General features: G+C 58.5%; 1 protein-coding gene across 1 annotated transcript; it reads right to left on the minus strand.

Moving 5' to 3' along the window:
- Positions 1 to 194: 194 nt before the first annotated feature.
- On the minus strand, positions 195 to 15,243 carry TP53I11 (tumor protein p53 inducible protein 11). Its single transcript, XM_032840700.1, has 8 exons — positions 15,088 to 15,243; positions 4,747 to 4,820; positions 3,839 to 3,998; positions 3,169 to 3,227; positions 2,883 to 2,931; positions 2,414 to 2,510; positions 1,326 to 1,427; positions 195 to 808 (listed from the first exon to the last, which is right to left on the minus strand). The coding sequence occupies exons 3-8, from the start codon at positions 3,965 to 3,967 to the stop codon at positions 675 to 677; spliced, it is 570 nt and encodes a 189-aa protein (XP_032696591.1). The 5' UTR covers positions 3,968 to 3,998; positions 4,747 to 4,820; positions 15,088 to 15,243; the 3' UTR covers positions 195 to 674.
- Between the last annotated feature and the right edge of the window lie 3,557 nt (positions 15,244 to 18,800).

Consider the following 18,800-nt stretch of genomic DNA (forward strand, 5'->3'; position numbering starts at 1 on the left):
TCTAGCAGCCTAGAGGGAGGCCCTAGGACAGAGCCCGTGGTGGCCGGGCTGGGGCTGGGCAAGGGCTCTGGCTGCAGGTGGCCTCTCAGGGGTCCCTGCCCGTCAGTCCCGCAGTGGGGTGGTGGGAAGGGCAGGGATGTGTGCGGAGGGACAGCTGGCAGCTCCCATGGGTGAGGAGGGCCCATGCTGAGGAGGATGGGCTCAGGGTCGAGCGATCAGATCTTCCAGGCATACACAGAAGCCACGTTCAGCTGTGTGGGCACTAGAGTGGCTGGGGTGCAGGGAGGACAGGGAAGCAGGGCACCCCTCCCAAACGAAAGAAAGGTGTCCTGGCATAAGGGGCAGAAGCCGCTCCTTAGCCCAACACCCCATGACTCAAGCTCTTTGGTCAGTGTCTATCCACGGGATCAGAAGGCCAAGAGAGCCAAAAACAGGAGGTGCTGCTGTGTGGGGTGAAGGGCAGAGATGCCGAGGCCTTGTCCCTCCCCAAGCCTGAAAGTCCAGGAGATCACAGCATGTGGGGGTGCCCAGGAGGAAAGGAAGGCAAGCGGCCCCACCTGCCTGGGGCAGGCCTGGTGCAGGCAGGGTCCTTCCTGCCTTCCAGGAGCCAGAGGGAAACCAAGGCCCCAGGCAGGGTCTCCCTGCCCCACGGGGGCCCCTAGCCCAGCAAGGGGCTAGACTTTCTTGGGTTTTCGGCCAACTTGGTAATAGTAGTAAACGCTGATGGCGACAAAAAGGAGACGACTGGCCAGGAGCAGCAGGATCCCCAGGGACACGAGGCCTGTCTCAGCTAGCGTGGCGGTGACCACTGCGAGAGAGAAAGACCGGGAAGGGACAGAGGTCAGAGGAGGGGTGCGTGTCACAACCCCCAACACAGAATGACCTGCTGCGCTGGGGTCTCCTGCCAGCTGCCGGGCCTCAAGAACACATCTGGTCCGATGTCCCCTGCGGGACAGATGCTGGGGTGAGAGGGAGCACGTGGGCCTCACTGGGTGTGCGCTGTCACACCTGTGCTGGGTACACGAGGGAGTGATGGGTTATGGGAAGCTGCAGGTGCACGTGTGTGTGGGAGGCTGTGGACATATGTCTGTGTGTGTGTAGGTATGTGGGTGTGTGTGTTCAAGAAGGTACAGGTACGTCTCAGGTGTGTGAGCACAGGGGTGCACACATAAGGGTAAACACCGCCATGTGTGCCCCTCCCCTTCAGATTTCCATCCCTTCCTGGAAGCCAAATGGGGGGAGCTGGAGAGCCAGGGGCCAAGTGGCCCTGCCCGTATCCCCCACCCCATCCGTCTCCCCATTTCACTGCCCACCTTGGGACTCACCCAAGAACTGGACCCCGAAGTAACAGGCTTCGGTGAGCAGAGTCCACCGGATGATAACCTTCTCGGCCGTGTAGAGAGCATTCCACATGATCAGGGAGATGCCTGCAGTCAAGGGCAAAGAGCAGGCTGGGGGCACGCAGCTTGACCCACCCACCCCGTCGAAGCCAGGACAGGATCCCAGACTTCCACATCCTCCACCCCTACTCACACTCCCCAAATTAAAACTCATCCATCATCCGGCTTAACCTTATAACCCTAGGTCTCCCACTGCCTGAGTGAAGGGCTTAAAGGTATCCCAGTTGCCGCCAGGCCCCGCCCCCCACCCCTGGTACCTGGGCAGACACTTGGGGGATGGGTATTAGTGCCATCAGCACAAGGTCGGGGACACTGCATCTACAAAGGCATGGCCTACCGACATGGGGGGGCTAGGCATCATGAGATGGGGCTGGAGTCGGGGCCCACTGTGGGATCTGAGGGAGGCAGGTCTGGAAAGGTAGGCTGGATCCACGCCACAGACCACCCCAAAAGCCAAGTGACAGGACTGGGCCTTTATTCCGCAGGCAAAAGGGAGCCATATAATGTTTCAGAGAGGAGGAGGTACGCTACCTGGGTGAGGCCTTAAAAGCTGTAATTCAGCTTCCTACCAGGCACCACGTGTGATTCAAATCAGAAAGGAAACGGGATGGTTTACTCGAGAGGCCCAAGAGTGGGAGGGGTTTTGCACTGTGTTGATTTTGTCTCCTCCTCTAGGCGGCAAGGTCCTGGAGGGCAGGGCCAGGACCTCATTCATCTCAGCACCCTGATGACTGATGACGGGAGGTGCACTAGGGAGTAAGCCCTCAGAAAGCCTTTGCCCAGATGATGTCAAAGACGCCGCCCCGTCCACTGGGTACATTGCAGCAGTGGCCACAAGATGGCAGCACACACCCAGCAGAGACAGACTCCTGGGCTGAAGGGGGTTGATGTGTGCTGGGAAGGGGAGGGGAGCCCTCCAACCCCAACCCCCGCACAAAGATCGGCTTCCTCCCGCTCCTCTCAGTCTCAGTGGGGCCCCAGCTGCCCATCACGTCTGCCCCAGCAACACTTACTGAGGAGAGCCCCGCCGTAGAGACGGATGGGGGTCTTGCTGGTCACCTGGGCTCCGTCGAAGACAGCATCATAGAGCTGGTCAGGGAAGGCAAGGGCCTGTGGACAGGGTGGGCAGTTCAGGGGAAAGTTGGAATGTCTCCTGGATATCTTTCCTCCCGGAAGCCAGGCTGAAGCGCCTTAACTCTCCCCCACACCCCGTGCCAGGACAGAAGGCTCTAGGTTCCCAGAGGCATGGAGTCAGGAACATGGGTCCTGGGATCTAGAATGCTCCAGAACAGGCAGGGTTCAGGTGAGAAGGACTGTCTGGAGCTGGGACTCGGGAGGGGGCTAGAGAGCCCTGACAGGTAGGGCCTTAGCATGCTGGCCTTGGGGGAAGGCAGCAGGGATCCCAGGACGGGGAATGAACCTCCAGAAGAGACGCAGAGGTGGGACACAGGGGCGGGGGTGAGGGCGGGGGTGGGGGCTCACCATGATGGCAATGCCAGAGAACAGCACAGCGGAAGCAAACTGCCAAACCCTGGGGAGGTGTGGAGAGAAAAGTCACAGCCAGGCCCCCTCACTGCCACCTGCAGGGCCCAGGGGACCCTCCCCTCTCCAGCCAAGATGTCCAGGGATGGCTGGCTTTAGAGAGAGGGAACGAGATGGGATGGAGTCACGGGCACGCGGACACAGGGACGAAGCTGATGAGGCGGGGTCTCACGCAGCACCCCTCCCCATAGCCAGGCACCCACCCAAACGCACCCTCGACGCTCACCTCAGCCCCAGAGGCTCCCGAACAGCAAACTTGATTTCGTTACCCAAGACCTGGCTGATCTGTGGACAAAGACGGGGTCAGGGGTGCCCCCAGCCCATTCACTCCCTTCCCTGAGCCCCCCTGGCATGCCCAGGGACCCACCTGGGTACTTCTGCTTAGCCAAAGGGTCACCCAGGCTGGGAGGGTCACACTGAGGCCACCTCCCTCTGCCTGTTCTTGACACCAGAGCTTACAGGAAGCTGAAAATATGGTGGTAGGAATAAAAGCTCAGGGTTCAGCTGGACATGGGCTTAAAGCCCGGCTGTGCCCCTGCCTGGGGTGGCCTCGCACACATCCTTGACCTCTCTGAGCCTCAGTTTCCTTATCGATAAAATGGGTTCATAACTATCTCCCAAGACTAGCCAGATTAAATCAGACTTATAAAGCAACTGGCGCAGCAACCGGCACACAGTAAGCATGAAATTCATTCTAACGATCTTTCTTTTTGTCATTATTCCCCTGATATCTCCATGAAGTTCCTAGAAAAAAATAATGAGCCAAGTCCCGGGGCTCCCACAGTTTCACAGACCACGTCTACTTGTCTCCCGAATGGCAGGCTGGACCCGCCTCCCCAGATGGGGGTTCAGAGGCGGACCCCGGGGTGAGGCCGGCTTCAGACCCCTCAGCCCACCTTGGAGCGGTGCACCTCCCCGTCGTCATCCTCCCCGCCCACGCCGAGGATCTTGCGGGTCTTCAGGCGGCTCACGAGGTCTGTCTGGCTGTGCTTCTTCATGAGAGGAGGGGGCTGCTTGGTCGCCATCTTGCCCTGGAGGCTGGTGTCTGCAGAGGGGCTGAAGGGAGACCCTGCCTCACCCACGGGTCCTGTCCAGCTTCCAGACCTCAGGGGCAGCCACACCTGACCCCTGGGCCTGCTGAGACGTCCCTGTTAGCCTGGGGCAGCAGCTGGAACTCTGGGGGGCCCAGGCTTAGTATTTAGCTCTCTAACCAGCTGACTGTTAGGGGAAGTCTCTCCCCTCCCTGGCCTCAGCTTCCTCATCTATAAAATGGGTGGGCGAGCATGTCCCGAAAGCCGTTCCAGCTGTGTGAGCCCATCTGGCCTCCATGGACACAGCACACCCCGGGTAATCAGGCGGGATGGAGCCTTACAGAAGGCCCTGGAGGAGCGTGTGGGCCCAGGAAAGGCATTCAGGCCCCAGGGGAGACCACATCCAAAGGTTCCTGGGAGATGGGGGCAAAGAGGAGTCCGGGCTGGTCTTGCCAGAAGAGGGCAGATCTGCCCAAGTCCTGGGGTCCAGGCGCCACACCGAATTTTTTCCCAGATCATCTCTCTGTCCAACAAGCCCTCCCTCCCTGTCTCGCAGACAACCTCCTTCAAACCTGCCAGGTCTGAAAGACCCCAGAGCCCAGCGGAGCCAGAGGAAGGATGGCCTGGAGCGCTGGCAAAAGTTCTGGGCCCCTTCCTGTCAGGGACACCCACCACCGGCCCCTTCCCTACCCCGGGTCTGCTCATGATCCCCCACAGTCCCCACACCCCAGCCACCCCCCAGCTCCACCTCGGGCTGGGACTTGAGCACCTACTGTGTGCCTGGCACTGGGCTGGGAGACACAGAGATGAGTTGACTGCTGGTCCTCACCTTCAGTCAGCACAAAACCTATGTGAAGGAGACAAAAGTGTTGACCCCAGTGAGCCAAAGGCTTCCAAAACCTGGCCCAGGGGTGGCCCTGGGCTCCTCTATTCACAGCACCCTCCATCCCTGGCAGGCGATGGGAACTATTTACACCCATTCCACAGAGGAGGAAACCAAGCTCAACGAAGTCCAACAGAGACGGGGCTGAGTCACTCCAGTACCCCCCACGGCACCCCATGCCCAACACCTCATTCTATAGAGGCCCACAGCCACCCTCCAGGGAGGCCGGAACACTACCCTCACTTACAGAAGAGGCTCAGAAATCGCGCGTCCCTCTGCTGGGCCTGCCGGACCTTGGCCGCAGTCACCCTGCCACCTTAGTGGTGTGTGGCCCCAACCAAGTCTCAGCCTCCAAGCCCCGGATCAGGGCTGCCAGAGGCAGAGATGGGCCCAGGTCCCCTCTGGTTTTCTAGCCTCCCAGTGTCTTAACACAAAACAAAGCAGCCAAACAAATAAACCCCAGGGCACAGAATCAAACTGCAGGGGGCCTGGGAAATGTGGCTTTAGACTTGCGTAAGGCCTGGGAGTAGCCAAGCAGCTCCAGTTTGAAACTGACCACACAGGTCAGTCTCGGGGGTCTCCGCTGAGTGATGTTCATAGTTTCTCATCTATGAAGTGGGGGTCGCTATGCGATCCCCTCCCCACACACCGCCGGTGGTGGTGATGAAGACACTTCCAATGCCCAAGGCCATGTGATTGGGGCGGGGGTGACCAGCCCCACAGGAGAATGCAGGGTTTAACCGCACTGTTCCCCAGGGGAACAGGCGTTGTCCCCATGCCTCAGCACTTCCCACAACTTCTTGTGACTCCAGAGAGGCAACAACAAGCCTGGCGTCCCTCCCACCGCCCAGTGGACCAGTTCCAGATGGCCCATGAGAGCTGGCCAGCCACAGCTGGGAGCCGCCAGGCCTTGCTGCCCTCAGCCAAGAAAGCACCGGGGAGCCCGGCCCTCGCCCTCCTTCCTTTTCCGGCCTCTCCTCTGGCCTTTCATCTTTTTCATTTACATACTGCAGAACCAACATTTTTTGCTGTTTTGCAGTTACACGACTTTCAGCGAGTGTAGAGATGCAGAGAATGACCAACGGCGCACCGGGACACCTGCCTTGGCCCTCCCCTCCCCTCCCCCCTCACCCCTCTCAGCCCCTGATCTGTGGGCCGTCCCTCTAGCTTTGGTTCTGTTTTTCCAAACATGTTCTATAAATAGACTCATACAGACTAGAACCATTTGAGACCGGCTTCTTGCATTCCACCTAACGCTAGGGGCTCATCAGGGCTGCTGGGCACCTTCCCCTGCCCGGCCCTCTTTAAGGCAGAGTAATATTCCACAAAGTAGATGGACCCGTTGGTTATCCAGTCACTCACTGAAGGACATCTGGGCTGTTTCCAGAGTTTGACAGTTACGCACAGATCTCCATCCCATGGCATAAGGTGGCACTTGGGTTAAGCCCATCAGATCCCAGGCTGTCTCAGAGACCCCCGCTCAAAGCATCAGCCGCCTTCCTCTGCCCAGCGAGCCCTCCCCACCAACACACACAGGATACTCCCCTCTTCACTGCAAGCCTCAATCTGCAAAGCAAGGGCTCTGGGGGGTGGCAGTGCTGGCCTCCAGGGACAGGGTACGGCAAGGGGACTGTAGCGTCCTGGGTTCCATCGGACACCAGCATGACTCTTAGGGGGGACAGTAACCACGGGCACCTCCATCAGGAACTTGGGCTGGTGGGACCCACTGTGGTCTCCTACAGAGCCTAGCCCCCAACAAGGAGCTTACCACCCCCAAAGGGCAGGCCTCCCGAGGAGAGTGGAATCCCCGGGGAGTATGATTCCCGGCACCCGTCTCAGCCTAGCTAACCGCTCTGAGCACGGAGTTCTGTCTCCTTTTCACCCACAGCACCGGGCTCCGCCTGGGAAGCCTAGGGCGGCCGCTACAGTACCCCTACGCACCTGCCAGGCCCCCAAGGCAACCCACATACACGGCCCCCTCCGATCTGCCCTTCAACTTTCTTCCCCTTCCCGGTCCACAGGTATTTTCAGGCCGGCCTCATTCTAACCTAAGTGGAGACAGAGGGCACCTCCCTCGCTCCACTCCCTGCACTGCGGATGGACCAGAGGCTCGTTCAGGTCCTGGGTCTGCCCTCTTACCAGCCGCAGGGCTTGGGGCTGCCCCTCGCAGCTCTCCCAACCTCAGTGTCTGCCCCTGGGAAATGGGGTTAATGAGAACACTCTCTCTGCACAAGTGCTGGAGGCTAAGGAGAGGGAACACCCGGGGTGCCCCACCTGCTTCCCCCCCACTCCTACTTCCCTTTCTTCATTCAGCCATTCAGCCGTGCACAATGGAAAAAGCCTGCCTGATAGGGCTGTGGCTTCCTTTCCAGGGCCAGCTGCCCTCTGGAGGGCCCTCGGGGCTTCACCCCTCCCCCAGGCCAGGCTGCCAGAGGCTAAGGGCAGGGGAGGGTGGAGGAGAACCTGCCAAGCAAGGAACCGGGACAATGTAGCTGCAGCTCCCAGAGCCCAAGTTCACGACCTTCTACATTCTGCTCCTGGCCGGCCTCTCCCACTTTGATTCCCAATAAAGCCAGCAAGTCCCTGTCCTTCTTCAGGGCTGTTCCAGTTCTAAAACCACTGCCCATGGGGTGCCTGGGTGGCTCAGTGGGTTAAAGCCTCTGCCTTCAGCTCAGGTCATGATCCCAGGGTCCTGGGATCCAGCCCCACGTCAGGCTCTCTGCCCAGCAGGGAGCCTGCTTCTTCCTCTCTCTCTGCCTGCCTCTCTGCCTACTTGTGATCTCTGTCAAATGAATAAATAAAACCTTAAAAAAACAAAAAAAAACAAAAAAAAAAAAAACACTGCCCAGCCAGGAAGGTCCTCCTTGCGCTCTGCTCCCCGTCTCGACCATCCTTGTTCTTCAGGGGCCTTCCCGGGACACAGCCTCTCCCTTCCTTCCCTGGACTCTCAGGGTCTTCCTGTGGACGGCCATGGCCCACTGCCACCCCATATCCCTAGTCCTGTCACAGGCACCTGGCTCCCAGAGACCCCGTGATCCGAAGGCAGGGCTGCTGCCTGGCCCAAGAATCTTCCCTCTGCATCTCTGCACACGGGGTGGGGTGGGGGGTGCTCGGTCAGCACGGCCCAGTGAGTGACATCTGGGCCATGGGGAGCCGTGGGACCCACCCAGAACACCGGGGATCACACTCAGCTAGACGGGGCAGGGCCCAAGCGGAGGCTTGGCTCCAAACCCATACTGGACGAGGCAGAAAGGTGAGGCCCGGAGAGGGCCACATAGGAACCAGTGGCAGGCACAGGCAGGAAAGGGGCTTTGCAATCAGGTGGGGCTGGCTTCAAATCTGACCTCTCCTCCTGGCCCGTGGCCTCAGATCCGTGGGTCCAGAATGCTGAAGGCATAAGAGAGTAGGCACAGATGGTCTTGGCAAAGGGTCTGGCCCATAGGGTGCCCAGGAAATGGTGGGGGTCAGGACTGGGGGGCGGGGACAGTGTGGTGAGACATCGCCATGCCCCCTCTGCAAAAAGCCGTGGCCATCACTAGAAGGCCAGCATCCCAGGGCCAGGCTTTCTATAGGTCTTGCTCACAGAGCCTGGGACACTTCCTGGCGTGTGAGGAGCTCACCAAATATCTCTCACCAAGTCGTGAGTTGGGGAAGGGGTGGAAAGTGCCCCCTCCCCACTGCTGGCCAAGGTCTGACTCCCTGCAGCACGCCCCCCCCCATGCCCCTACCTGCTCTCCCATCAAGTGCAGGGACATCTGAGGCCAGGAAGAACATCCCCAAAGAGCTCCCCGTGGCAGCAAGACAGAAGGGTCATAACTAGACAGAGGCCAGGGACAGAGAGGCTTTCCAGGGCTGCGGGTGTCATGGGAGAATGGGGGCGTATACTCAATGATTAAGCAAACTTGGGCTCAAACCTCAAGTTTTTCTCTTGTCTGTGACCTCAAAAAGTGTCCTAACCACTCTGAGCTTCCATTTCTGCCTTGGTGGAAACCACGGTACTCGTTTTTAGCTCACAGGGCTGTGACGAGGCGCTGAGAAAAGGCAGTCAAGGGGCCCAGCCCCTGCTGCAGACTCCCTGCAGGACAGCAACTGACACGGTGTTGCTTATGGGACGGCTGCCTAGGCCCTGCCCTGGCAGGAGGTCGGGTGGGGCAGGAGCGCGGTTCCCATGCTGGTCCCAAAGGACCTCTCCCCACCCCCCTACAGCCTTCCCAGGAAGCCTGGTTCCCATAGAAACCATCAGGCATGGAGACTGTGCCCATGAGGGCTGACTTAAAAACCTGACCAGCAGTGGGGGGGGGGGGGGGGGGGGGGTGGAGGCTGGGGTGGGGGGTGGAGGCCAGAGGCTCTGCACACCCACCAGCTAACAAGCCTCCCGGTGATGCAGGGGGAGTCGCTGCTGCCGCTGAGCGTCACAGCCAAGAACGACTTCCTTTTCCAATAAGACCCTTTGCTAGAGGGACAGTGCCCCCCACCCCATCCCTCCCCATCTGGTAGACACTGCCCCGGAGAGCATCTGTCCGAGGGCTGGAGGCAGGGAACAAGTACTTCCAGACCAGGAATTCTTGGCAGCCCCACAACAACCCTGTGAGAATGGCTGTGTTGTCACCCCCACTCGACAGAGGAAGAAACTAAGGCCCGAGGGACTTACTCAAGCTTCTCAGGGTGAGCTGCAGAGCTGACACTAGGAGCGAGTTAACTACGCTGTAAATAACATCCTTAGAGAAGCCGGTGTGTGTGTGCAGGCCTGGGGTGCTCTTTGGTGAACCCGACCTCTAGGAAGAACTAAGCCCTAAGCCATCTTCCTCATCACATCGCCTCTTGAAAGCCCCTGGCAGGTTGCCAGCATCTGAACTTCCTTCCTTCCTGGGGTCTAGGATCCCTTGGGTTAAGGCCCTGTGACCCCAGCAGGACCAGGGAAGGGCTGCAGGGAGACCCATTGTTCTCTTATCAGGTTGGTGTAAAATAGCTGGAAACGGGGTATGGGACAGGGCAACGAGGAGAGGGGGCAGCGAGAGGAGGGGAGGCAAGGAGCAAGGGCCAGCAAGGAGGCCAGGGAGGCTAGAGGGTCCAGAGCCCCTGTCCTCCACCCCCATGGTCCCTTCCTGGGGCGGCCCATCAGCTCCTCCAAAGACCCCCTCCAAAGACCAGAGGCCCCTCCAAAGACCCCCAACCCAGAACCCGCCAACCTGAGCCCTCAGGCAGAGTGACTCTCACATCTCAAAGGCTGTGCTGAAGGGGTGTGGGCATGGATAGACCCACGTTCATTACCAGCCTGAGGCCGTGGGGCAAGTCAGCCTGAAGACCCTCCATTCCTGTGCTATAAATGTGGGTCACGATGCCTGACTTACCAGGCTGGGGCAGAATTACAGCCAAGCTAGGAAGTCACAGGACACAAAGGGGGTTTGCTTCACTAATGTGTGACTGGCGTCATGACTGACGTCATCGCAGTGGCCCCCAGGTGCGGGTCTGGTCACATGGGTCTCGGGGCGACAGCACCAAGCCAAGGCGAGGCTACACGCCACAGAGCTTCCTGGCGGTGTGTCCCTCGAGAGCAGACTTATTCTAAAGGCTGAGCCCGCCTGAGTAAGCCTTGCCTCTCCAGCAGACCACGAGCCCTGCCAGCATCATCCATCACCTGCCTCACCCCCACCCCCCACCCCCGGGGCTCAGGGTGGATGCGAAGGGTGGGGCGGGGCAGCAGGCAAGCCCTGGCAGTGGAGAGGAGGGGGCAGGATCTGAATCCCGCTGTGGGGACAGACCTGGTCCCTGAGACAAAACCCAGACTCAAGAAAAAGAAGGCACTCCATGTCCCATTTCCAAGAATGTCCAGGTACACGGGAAATGGCATGGTGCCCAGTGGGGAGACAGGACAGCTGAGGTCCCCAGAGAGTCTGTCTGCCACCATGGCAAAACTAGTGCCCTACTCTGGGACTCAGTCGCCTCATCTAAGAAAAACTGAGAGTGTGGTCTCCGTCATGTTCAACAATGTGGCTTCCATTGTGTGGAAATCCACACACCAACAGGACACGAGGCCCTAGCTCCAGCTGCCTGGCTGCCCCTGGGGACACATAGGATTTATCTACTATTCTCTTCCTTTTGAAGGTGCCTGATTGCCAGAATGGCAGAGGGAAGCCCAAACTTTTCATCACAAATAAACATCTCCAGAGCTTCAGGGACTGAAAGTAAACACTGCCTGCACACCAGAAAGGCTGAGACAAGACAGAACAGAGGAGGGGACCTCCCTGGGCCTCACCCCCCGGGGTCTGAGGGTGGTGGGAAAGGGGGATCCAGCCCCCTGACCAGCAGCTGTCACCACTCAGATGTCATTGTGGGGGGGGGTGTTCCCTGTCCCTGCTGATGCAGAGGGTGACCACAAGGGGAATTTCTATCCTTTTCAACCGGGAATGGGCCCGTCGTCCCCCCGACCCCACCAGCCCAGGGATCATGTCAGGGCCCTCAAAGGCAGCTGGTGCTTCCAAATCCCATGGGGGCCATGACCATGGGGACAGCCTGACTTCTGGCTGCCCTGGGGCCAGGGCTTTGGTGAGGAGGTAGCAGACACAGGCCATACACCCCCACTATCGCCCCTCCTACCTCTCTCTAAAATTCTGAAAGGGGAGGACAAGAGTGGGGAAGGGGCACTTCCTTGTAGGGATTCTCCAGTATTTTAAGCCAACTTTTCCAGAAGCAAGAGGAGATTCACCTTCTGGGTGGGTTGGGAGAGGCAGGCAGAAAGGTCCCTGTACTTTTCCCAGGATGCTATGGGCTAGAACTACAGTCCAGGACCGACCATCTCCCCTAGGGTTTGGGGCTCTGGCTCAGGGTCAAAGGAGTAGATCAGGACTCAAAAGGCCTGTGCTTAAATCCTGCTTCTACCATTTATTAGCTGCATGGCCTTGGGCCAGTGACACCACTTCTCTGGGCCTCAGTTTCGTCATCAGTGAAATGGGTGTAATAAGGACACCTACCACCTACTGATGAGAAGATGCACAAAAACACCAAGAATGGCAACCGTTTTATAGCGAATGCTCAGTAATAACGTTGTTGGTATTATTCTCAGGCTAAGAGACTCAACTTCTTTGCCTCAGTTTCCCCCTTGACCATACCAGCTTCAGTTCCCTTCTAAGGGCTATATGTGGATGCAGAATGGGGTGTTAACAAGGGGTGGACTTAAGAAGGAAATGGGAAGGGAACAAGGGTCACTCCGTGTCAGGAGAAAGACATTATCCCAAGGCGCTCACAACGGATGGGCAGGGAGAACCTGGGGAGACGGCTAATGGGTGGGTGGCAGGGCTGCGGATCCCCTTGAGGTACTAAGCCTGGGTGGCTCCCCTCCACGTTTCTGGCACTTGGCCAGGCCTGACCTTGGCAGGGATGCAAAACCGTGTTGCCAGTGAGTAGCTGAGATGCAGGGAAAGTGCAAACAGTATGGGCCAAGAGGCAGAACCTCAGGGACCCCATCCTGCCGCTGCATGTCCTGGGGTGATTTACAAGTCATTGCTGAGCACCACTTCCCTCATCTGCGAAAGGGATACGCTTCACCCCTTTTCAGTCAGCCTTGCCTCCTAGCTCTGCCCCACCCCCTCACTCCACGAGAATCACAGTGGCTCCTTACTGTTTCTCAAATATGGCAGACACATTTCAGCCTCAGGGCCTTTGCACAGGCCATTCTCTGCAGGATCTTTATTTCCCCAAGCTATCCCCACAGTTCACGCTTTCAAAGCCTTGGATCAAGAGTCACCTCCTCAGGAAGACCTCCTCAACCACCTTGTTTTAAATGGAAACCGTGGGGCGCCTGGGTGGCTCAGTGGGCTAAGCCTCTGCCTTCCGCTTGGGTCATGATCTTGGGGTCATGGGATCGAACCCCGCATCAGGCTCTCTGCTTAGCGGGAAGCCTGCTTCCCTCCCTCTCTCTGCCTGCCTCTCTGCCTACTTGTGATCTCTCTCTCTCTGTGTGTCAAATAAATAAAATCTTAAAAAAAAAACTAAATAAATAAAATGGAAACCCCACCCCTGGCCTCAGTACTCCTGACAGTCAACTCCCCCACCTCGCCTCCCAATACACTATATAATTTACTTTATTATTTGTCCTTCTACCTTTTAAGTGTCAGCTCCATGAGGGAAAGAGTCTTCGTTTTGTTCTCAACTGTCTCCCAGTGCCCAGAACTGTCCAGCACTTGGTTCACTAAACCACCTTTGGTATAGGGCCCACAATTTGTTCAAACAGCGAAAGTAAAGACGAGTCTTGAACTACGTATATCAGAGGTCACTGCTAATTTCATCACTCTCTTACCCCCACACAGTGAGGGGCAGGCCCTTTCTCCAGAGCTGGTGGGGGCCTATCATCAGATTTGGGGAGAGGGAAGGCAGCAAAGTACAGATATGGAGAAGCTTCAGCTGGAGCCTGGGGGCAGGCATCCAACAGGTGCTGACAGCCAGATATGGGTGAAGGCCTTTGGTTGGGCCTCAGCGCTCCACTCCAAATTTTTAAGGACTGATTAAACCTACAGTATGTGGGCAGAAAAAGAGAAGTCAGGGCAGCTTGCTTCCAGCTAATGGAGCCAGAGGGGACCTCAGGGACCAGACGGCCCATTTTGTAGACAGGAAAACAGAGACCTGGTGAACACACAGTTCCTTATGTCCTAACAACCCAACAAGAAAAACTTTCCCTCTTCCTGGGCTGAGTGTGGGGCTGGTGTGAGGCTTCTGCTAAGGAATGGACAGTGTCCCTTCCTGGCGCTCCACCAGCGCCTCCCACCCCATTCCACTCTGTGTCCCTGGATCTCTAGCTCGCAGGAAGAGAGGATCTGCAGAGGGTTCTGGCCCCCTCTGCACGGGCCACCAGAGGTTTAGGTCCAAGAGGCCGCCCAGTTGGGGTGGGCATCCCTGTGGCCGTGATGCCTTCTCCTAGCAGGACAGCCCCACCAGGGAAAGTTTGAAGGAAATCAACCAGGAAGAGCGGGGCGATGGTGGGAAACCGAGGGGGCACTGGTCGTCAGCGCTGGGCTCCAGAGGAGCCCCGAGTTCCCGGCCTCGGGCCACTCCTGCCCCCGCCCACCTTGCTCCAGAGAAGAAACCCGCTCCCCTGAGGCCGCGTGGGGGCGGCGGGAGCCCGGCACTGGGTGGGGGCGGGGAGGGCGGGGCAAGGGAACGCAACGCAAGCGCCGGACCCGGTGGGGCGCGACCGCGATGCGCGCAGGATTCCGGCGTTTCCTCGATAGACGCCCCCCACCCCACCCCAACCCGAAGTGGATGCGACTATTTTGCTCCTGGCAGGGACCCCCCAGCCCACCGAGAGCCAAGCCGATGGCCCCACACTGCCCCCTTCCCGCTGAGCGCGCGACTTAGGGGAGACGGGGGAGCGTCCGTCTCTACCTGAGCTTCCCGGACCCTCCCACCCAACAACTGGGTCTTAGGCGCGGCTACGGTTTCTGCCTCCTCCCCCTCCCCCCGATCCCTCCTTCCCTCGCAGGCCCGGAGACCAGGGTCTCTCCCAGTCTGGCTTCTTCTTCCGCCTCTGTGTCCTTTATCTCCTAGCTCCAGGCACTCACCCACTTTCTGAGACCCGGGCCTGAGGGCTGGAGGACCCCAGGCGGGGAGCTCCCGGCTGCCGGACGCCCCCACGGCCCGCCGAACCAGTAGGTCCGGCCAGCGGGAACTCCGCCACCGCGGTCCGCGGCTCTGCGGGGGCGAAGGCAGAAGGAGGAGCACTCGCAAGTTTGTGCCGCGCACTCCTTGGACCGGGGAACAATGGCGATGTGGGGGGAGGGGACAGAGAACCGAGCGCGGGGACAACAGTCGGACCCCAGGGAGACAGAAACTGCTCTCGGCTCTTTCTCTCTTGCTCCGAAGCTGAGGGGGAGGCAGGGGGGAAATCAACAGTCCAAAAGGGAGGAGACAGCGAAGGGAGAAAGCCGGGGTAGAAAGGGAAACCGAGGCAGAGGGAGGGGCGGTGCGAGTGGAGAGCGCCAAGGGAGGTAACCGAAGGGACTGCGGGGCTGCGCCTTTTGGGTGGGGGGAGGCGACCACTGGAATCCCGGCATTATCCGCCGGGGCCAAGAGGTCCTGGGGCGTCCAGCTGGCGCGCGCGGGGTCCCCAGGTCTGCCGCGGTCCTTGCGGGCGGCAGAAGCCCCGCCGGGCTGGGCTGGGCTGCGCTGCGCAGGCACCGGCCGGCGGCGGGAGGGGAGCGTGCGAGGCTCGGAGGCGGCGGCGGGGAACAGAACTTACGTTCCTAGCGCATGCTGGCGCCGGCGCTGCGCGGAGCTGGCGAGCCAGGGGACGCTCGGGCCCTCGGGAGCCTCACATCGCGCCGCCCGCGCGGGGCAGGGCAGGGCAGGGCCGGACCGGGCGGGACTGCGCGCGGCGTCCTGCGCGGCCGGGGTTTACCCGAGTCTGGCGGCCCGCGCTGGTCCCTCCTCTCGGTCCCGCGCGCAAGCCAATGGCGCGCCGTCCCCTCCCACGCGCCGGCTGCCTCGCCCCCGAGGATGGCCGCCCGGGGGGAGGGGGAGAGGGGTTGGGGCCACTGGGCTCCGGGGCTCCCCGGCCGAGGCTTTCCTAGGGACTGCCTGTGGGGGGCGCGCTCAGGCCCCAGGAGAAGGCGCCGGAGAATCGAAGCCGAGGGCCGCGCCGCCCAGGAAGACTTTCTTGGCAAGTTCTCTGAAGACTGCGCCCCTTTCGTGAGACTCTCAACACCCCCATAGGTTGGCAAACCACACTGTCTTAAATATCCTCGGGGTATCCCCTGGGGCCTAGGCCAGTGTCTAAAATGGAAGGGACTGCTTTGGCTGGTAGATGCCCAAGTGTGGAGGGAACACAGTGACAACAATGGTCACCATCTGCTGAGCGCCCGCTCCGTGCCAGGCACCGTGTGCTCCAAGGAGTTTCGAGCATTAACTCATTTGATTCTCGAAACAACCTACGAAAGCGGCGTGATTAATCCCATTTTACAGATGATGGTCAGGGACTTTTGATTTGGGCTTCCAGCCTTGACCCACCTTTCTCTCCCCTTCCATAGGACAACCACCCCTTCCACATACACACCCACTTTCATCATCCTTCACCGTAAAATCTGGTCTCCACGACGTTGCCCTAAACTGCACTGTCATGGGACTAAGATCTTATCTGGGACTCCTGGACACGTGGTGGGGGGCATGGTTGTCAGACCTTTTATCTCTACACATCCTGTGGGGGGAGGAGGGGGGAGGGTGTGGCCTAGGGGTCCTGGAGGCTCTCTGGGAGCCCCTCAGCCTAAAAGAACCAGGTTCCTACAAACAACGCCCCCACTCACTCTGGGCTCATTTAAGCCCCCTGTGACCAGTAATGTGTCTCTCACCCCAAATCCCACCACCACGTACCCTCCTTCTGAGAAAAATGCCTGGTTCTCTTCATCTTATCTGATGGTTGTGGGGGTGGGGACAGAAGGGCAAGGTTGATGACAGGCTCCATTTCATGAGATAAGTAAATAGGGCAGGTGGTGGTGAGGTGTGGGGTTGCCCTGGGTCTAGCTAGGTGGGCATTTTGACTCTGGGTCTGAGCTCTTTCCACATTAGTTTCTGAAGGGTTAATCAAGCAGTGTCTGGGACTAGACCAAGGGCCCAGATTCAAATCCTACCTCAGCCATTTGGTGACTGTGGGACAAGTTACTTAACCTCTCCATGGCTTGTTCCCTCCGCCTACAAAATGGGGGTGTCCCAGAGTAGAAACACCCCTGATTGTGGAGCAGCAGCTGCACACACTTATTGAGCACTGACTGCCAAGAAGACTCTCACTGCCCTTCCGGGAGCTGGGACTGGGCGGGAGAGGCTGTGCCCTTTACACGGAAGTAAAGGGAACATTACCTGGCTGGCAAGAGCTCTCAGTGACAGAGCTGTCCTGATTACCAAGGGAACAACTCTGATCCCGAGGCCCCTCTGTGGCCCCCAGTGCCACCAGCCCTGCTTCCAGACTAAACCATCAGGCACTGATGGCCAATAATGAATAAGTGAATGAATGAATGAATGGATGACTAGAACTACAGATCAGGATTGCTCCTAAGTGTGTTGGGTGAATCACGGACCCAAGATCCCCCTGACTCGAGGCTTCATAGTCTTTGCAACAACTCAGAGGCTCAGCCCGCGGCCTCAACAGAGCCAGCTCAAGCTGGGATGATGAATTCCTTTTTGCCTCTTCTGTCTTCCAAGCATGCGGGGCTCTAGGTTGCTGCCGGGCAGGTACCGACCTCATTACTGTGAAGTGTCACCTCTGATTGTCTCCCTTGACATGGAGACACTGCCAGTGCTGCCTTTAGTGTGACCATTGTATATACTCAAGACCCTGACCTTACATACAATGGAGGAGCTCTGTAACAATCACCCCAAGGTCTCCAACATGTGAGGCGTTGCTGTAGTAGTAGTGAGCACCCTGTCACTAGCAGCATGCAAACAGAAGCCAGGGAAGAATCAATGACAGTGCTAGAGGGGGATTCACACCTTAGGTGGCAAAGAACGTAGATAAGCTTTGAGCCCTGTGGGTCTTGATTTTGTGTTCTCTCTGTTTCTCAAACCGATCCGCAGGGAGCCTGGGAGCACAGGCTGTCCCCCCATCCTCATGAAGGAGGCAGTCTTGTCTGGGGCCTTCCTGTGTGTCAGGCCAGGTGCTGGGTTCTGGGGCCCTGGAGGTGAGCAGGACCCAGTCCCTGTCCTAGGGGAGCTCCCAGCTCCTGGGAGACAGAGGCACGCACAAACAGCCATGGAGACAGCTCATAACAGGCGAAGGGCTGGGTGGGCAGGAGGACAGGGAAGAAGCTATCCATTACCCGCACATCCACACTCCCTAAAGCGCCCATTAGACACTCATGCTCTCTTCCTTCCTATAGAGTTTTCTGAAGTGATGTGCGTCTAGTTCAGAAACATTCCTTGGATTGCCATTCTGCTCTTAACTTCTCCGTTACCTCATCTTTATCTTTATACTGGGCACCAAAAAAGTTCACCTTGCTGGGCTGTCATGAGCCAGAAACGGACATTCGTCAAGTGCTAGACGAGAACAAGACAGCGCTAGGCAAGGACAGGTGCTTGGAGCTGCTGACCATGATGTGTCATTATTTGCAGCTCAAGAGAAGGAGCCTTGGTGGAGAGGATGAGATGAGGGGACTAGGGCCCTGGTTCCACTCCTAACTAGCTGTGTGACCCTCTGCTGCACCTAGGAAATGAATATACAAAAACACCTGCCTCTGGGAGCTCACCATCATCAAGTGAGGGATTAGATGAGAAAGATCTGCCAACTGGAAATGCTGATTCCTATTACGATCATGCTTACAGGGATTCTCTTTGCGAAATTGGGGCGTGGACGTGGAGACTAGGGCCAGCCAGCTGGGGGAGGGTCAAGTCCCCTCCAGCCTCCCACTGGAGTCTAGGAACAGCCAGCCCCAGGCGCCCTCGGCAGGGGCAGCAGCACCCCCATTGCACCTGTGTGTGTGCACACGTGCATCTGTGCAGATGGGTGGCATGTGGGTGGGCGTGTGGCTGGAGGGTGGCGTGGGCACAGGAAATGCCAGTGTCTATGGCCTGAAATTACTTGTGGATTGTGAATCCCTGGGGAGGAATGAAATTGCAACTAGATTTGGAAGATGCAGCAGTGGGACTAGTGTTTGGCACCTGTGGAGGGAAGGGGGGTGGAGAGGCTAGGGGAATGCCCAGTTGGGCTATTCTTTGGGGCTGGGGCCTGGGGCCTGGGCTCAGCAGTGACCCCCTCCCTTGGGATGGGGGTGGGGCACAGAGACCCCTGTGGCTGAACCCAGGGGTTTTAGAGCAGACAGACCTGGGTTCAAATCCTAGTTATGAATCATGGGTCAGTGCTTTCATTTCTCTGAGCCTCAGTTTCCTGGTCTGTAAAATGGGGGGATGGGTAGAGCCTACTGTTACTGGGAGTTTAACAAAGAGGACAGATGTTAAGCCCTTAGCAAG

The sequence above is a fragment of the Lontra canadensis genome, unplaced genomic scaffold, assembly GCF_010015895.1.
Source record: "Lontra canadensis isolate GAN:19392208 unplaced genomic scaffold, GSC_riverotter_1.0 scaffold115, whole genome shotgun sequence".
In the NCBI taxonomy this organism is placed as follows: Eukaryota; Metazoa; Chordata; class Mammalia; order Carnivora; family Mustelidae; genus Lontra; species Lontra canadensis.

Coding starts and splice junctions, on each gene's coding strand:
- TP53I11 (XM_032840700.1), bottom strand. CDS start 3,967: ATGGCGACCAAGCAGCCCCCTCCTCTCATGAAGAAGCACAGCCAGACA. Junction 2,932..3,168: donor CGGGAGCCTCTGGGGCTGAG/GTGAGCGTCGAG, acceptor ACACCTCCCCAG/GGTTTGGCAGTTTGCTTCCG. Junction 809..1,325: donor CTTCGGGGTCCAGTTCTTGG/GTGAGTCCCAAG, acceptor TCTCTCTCGCAG/TGGTCACCGCCACGCTAGCT.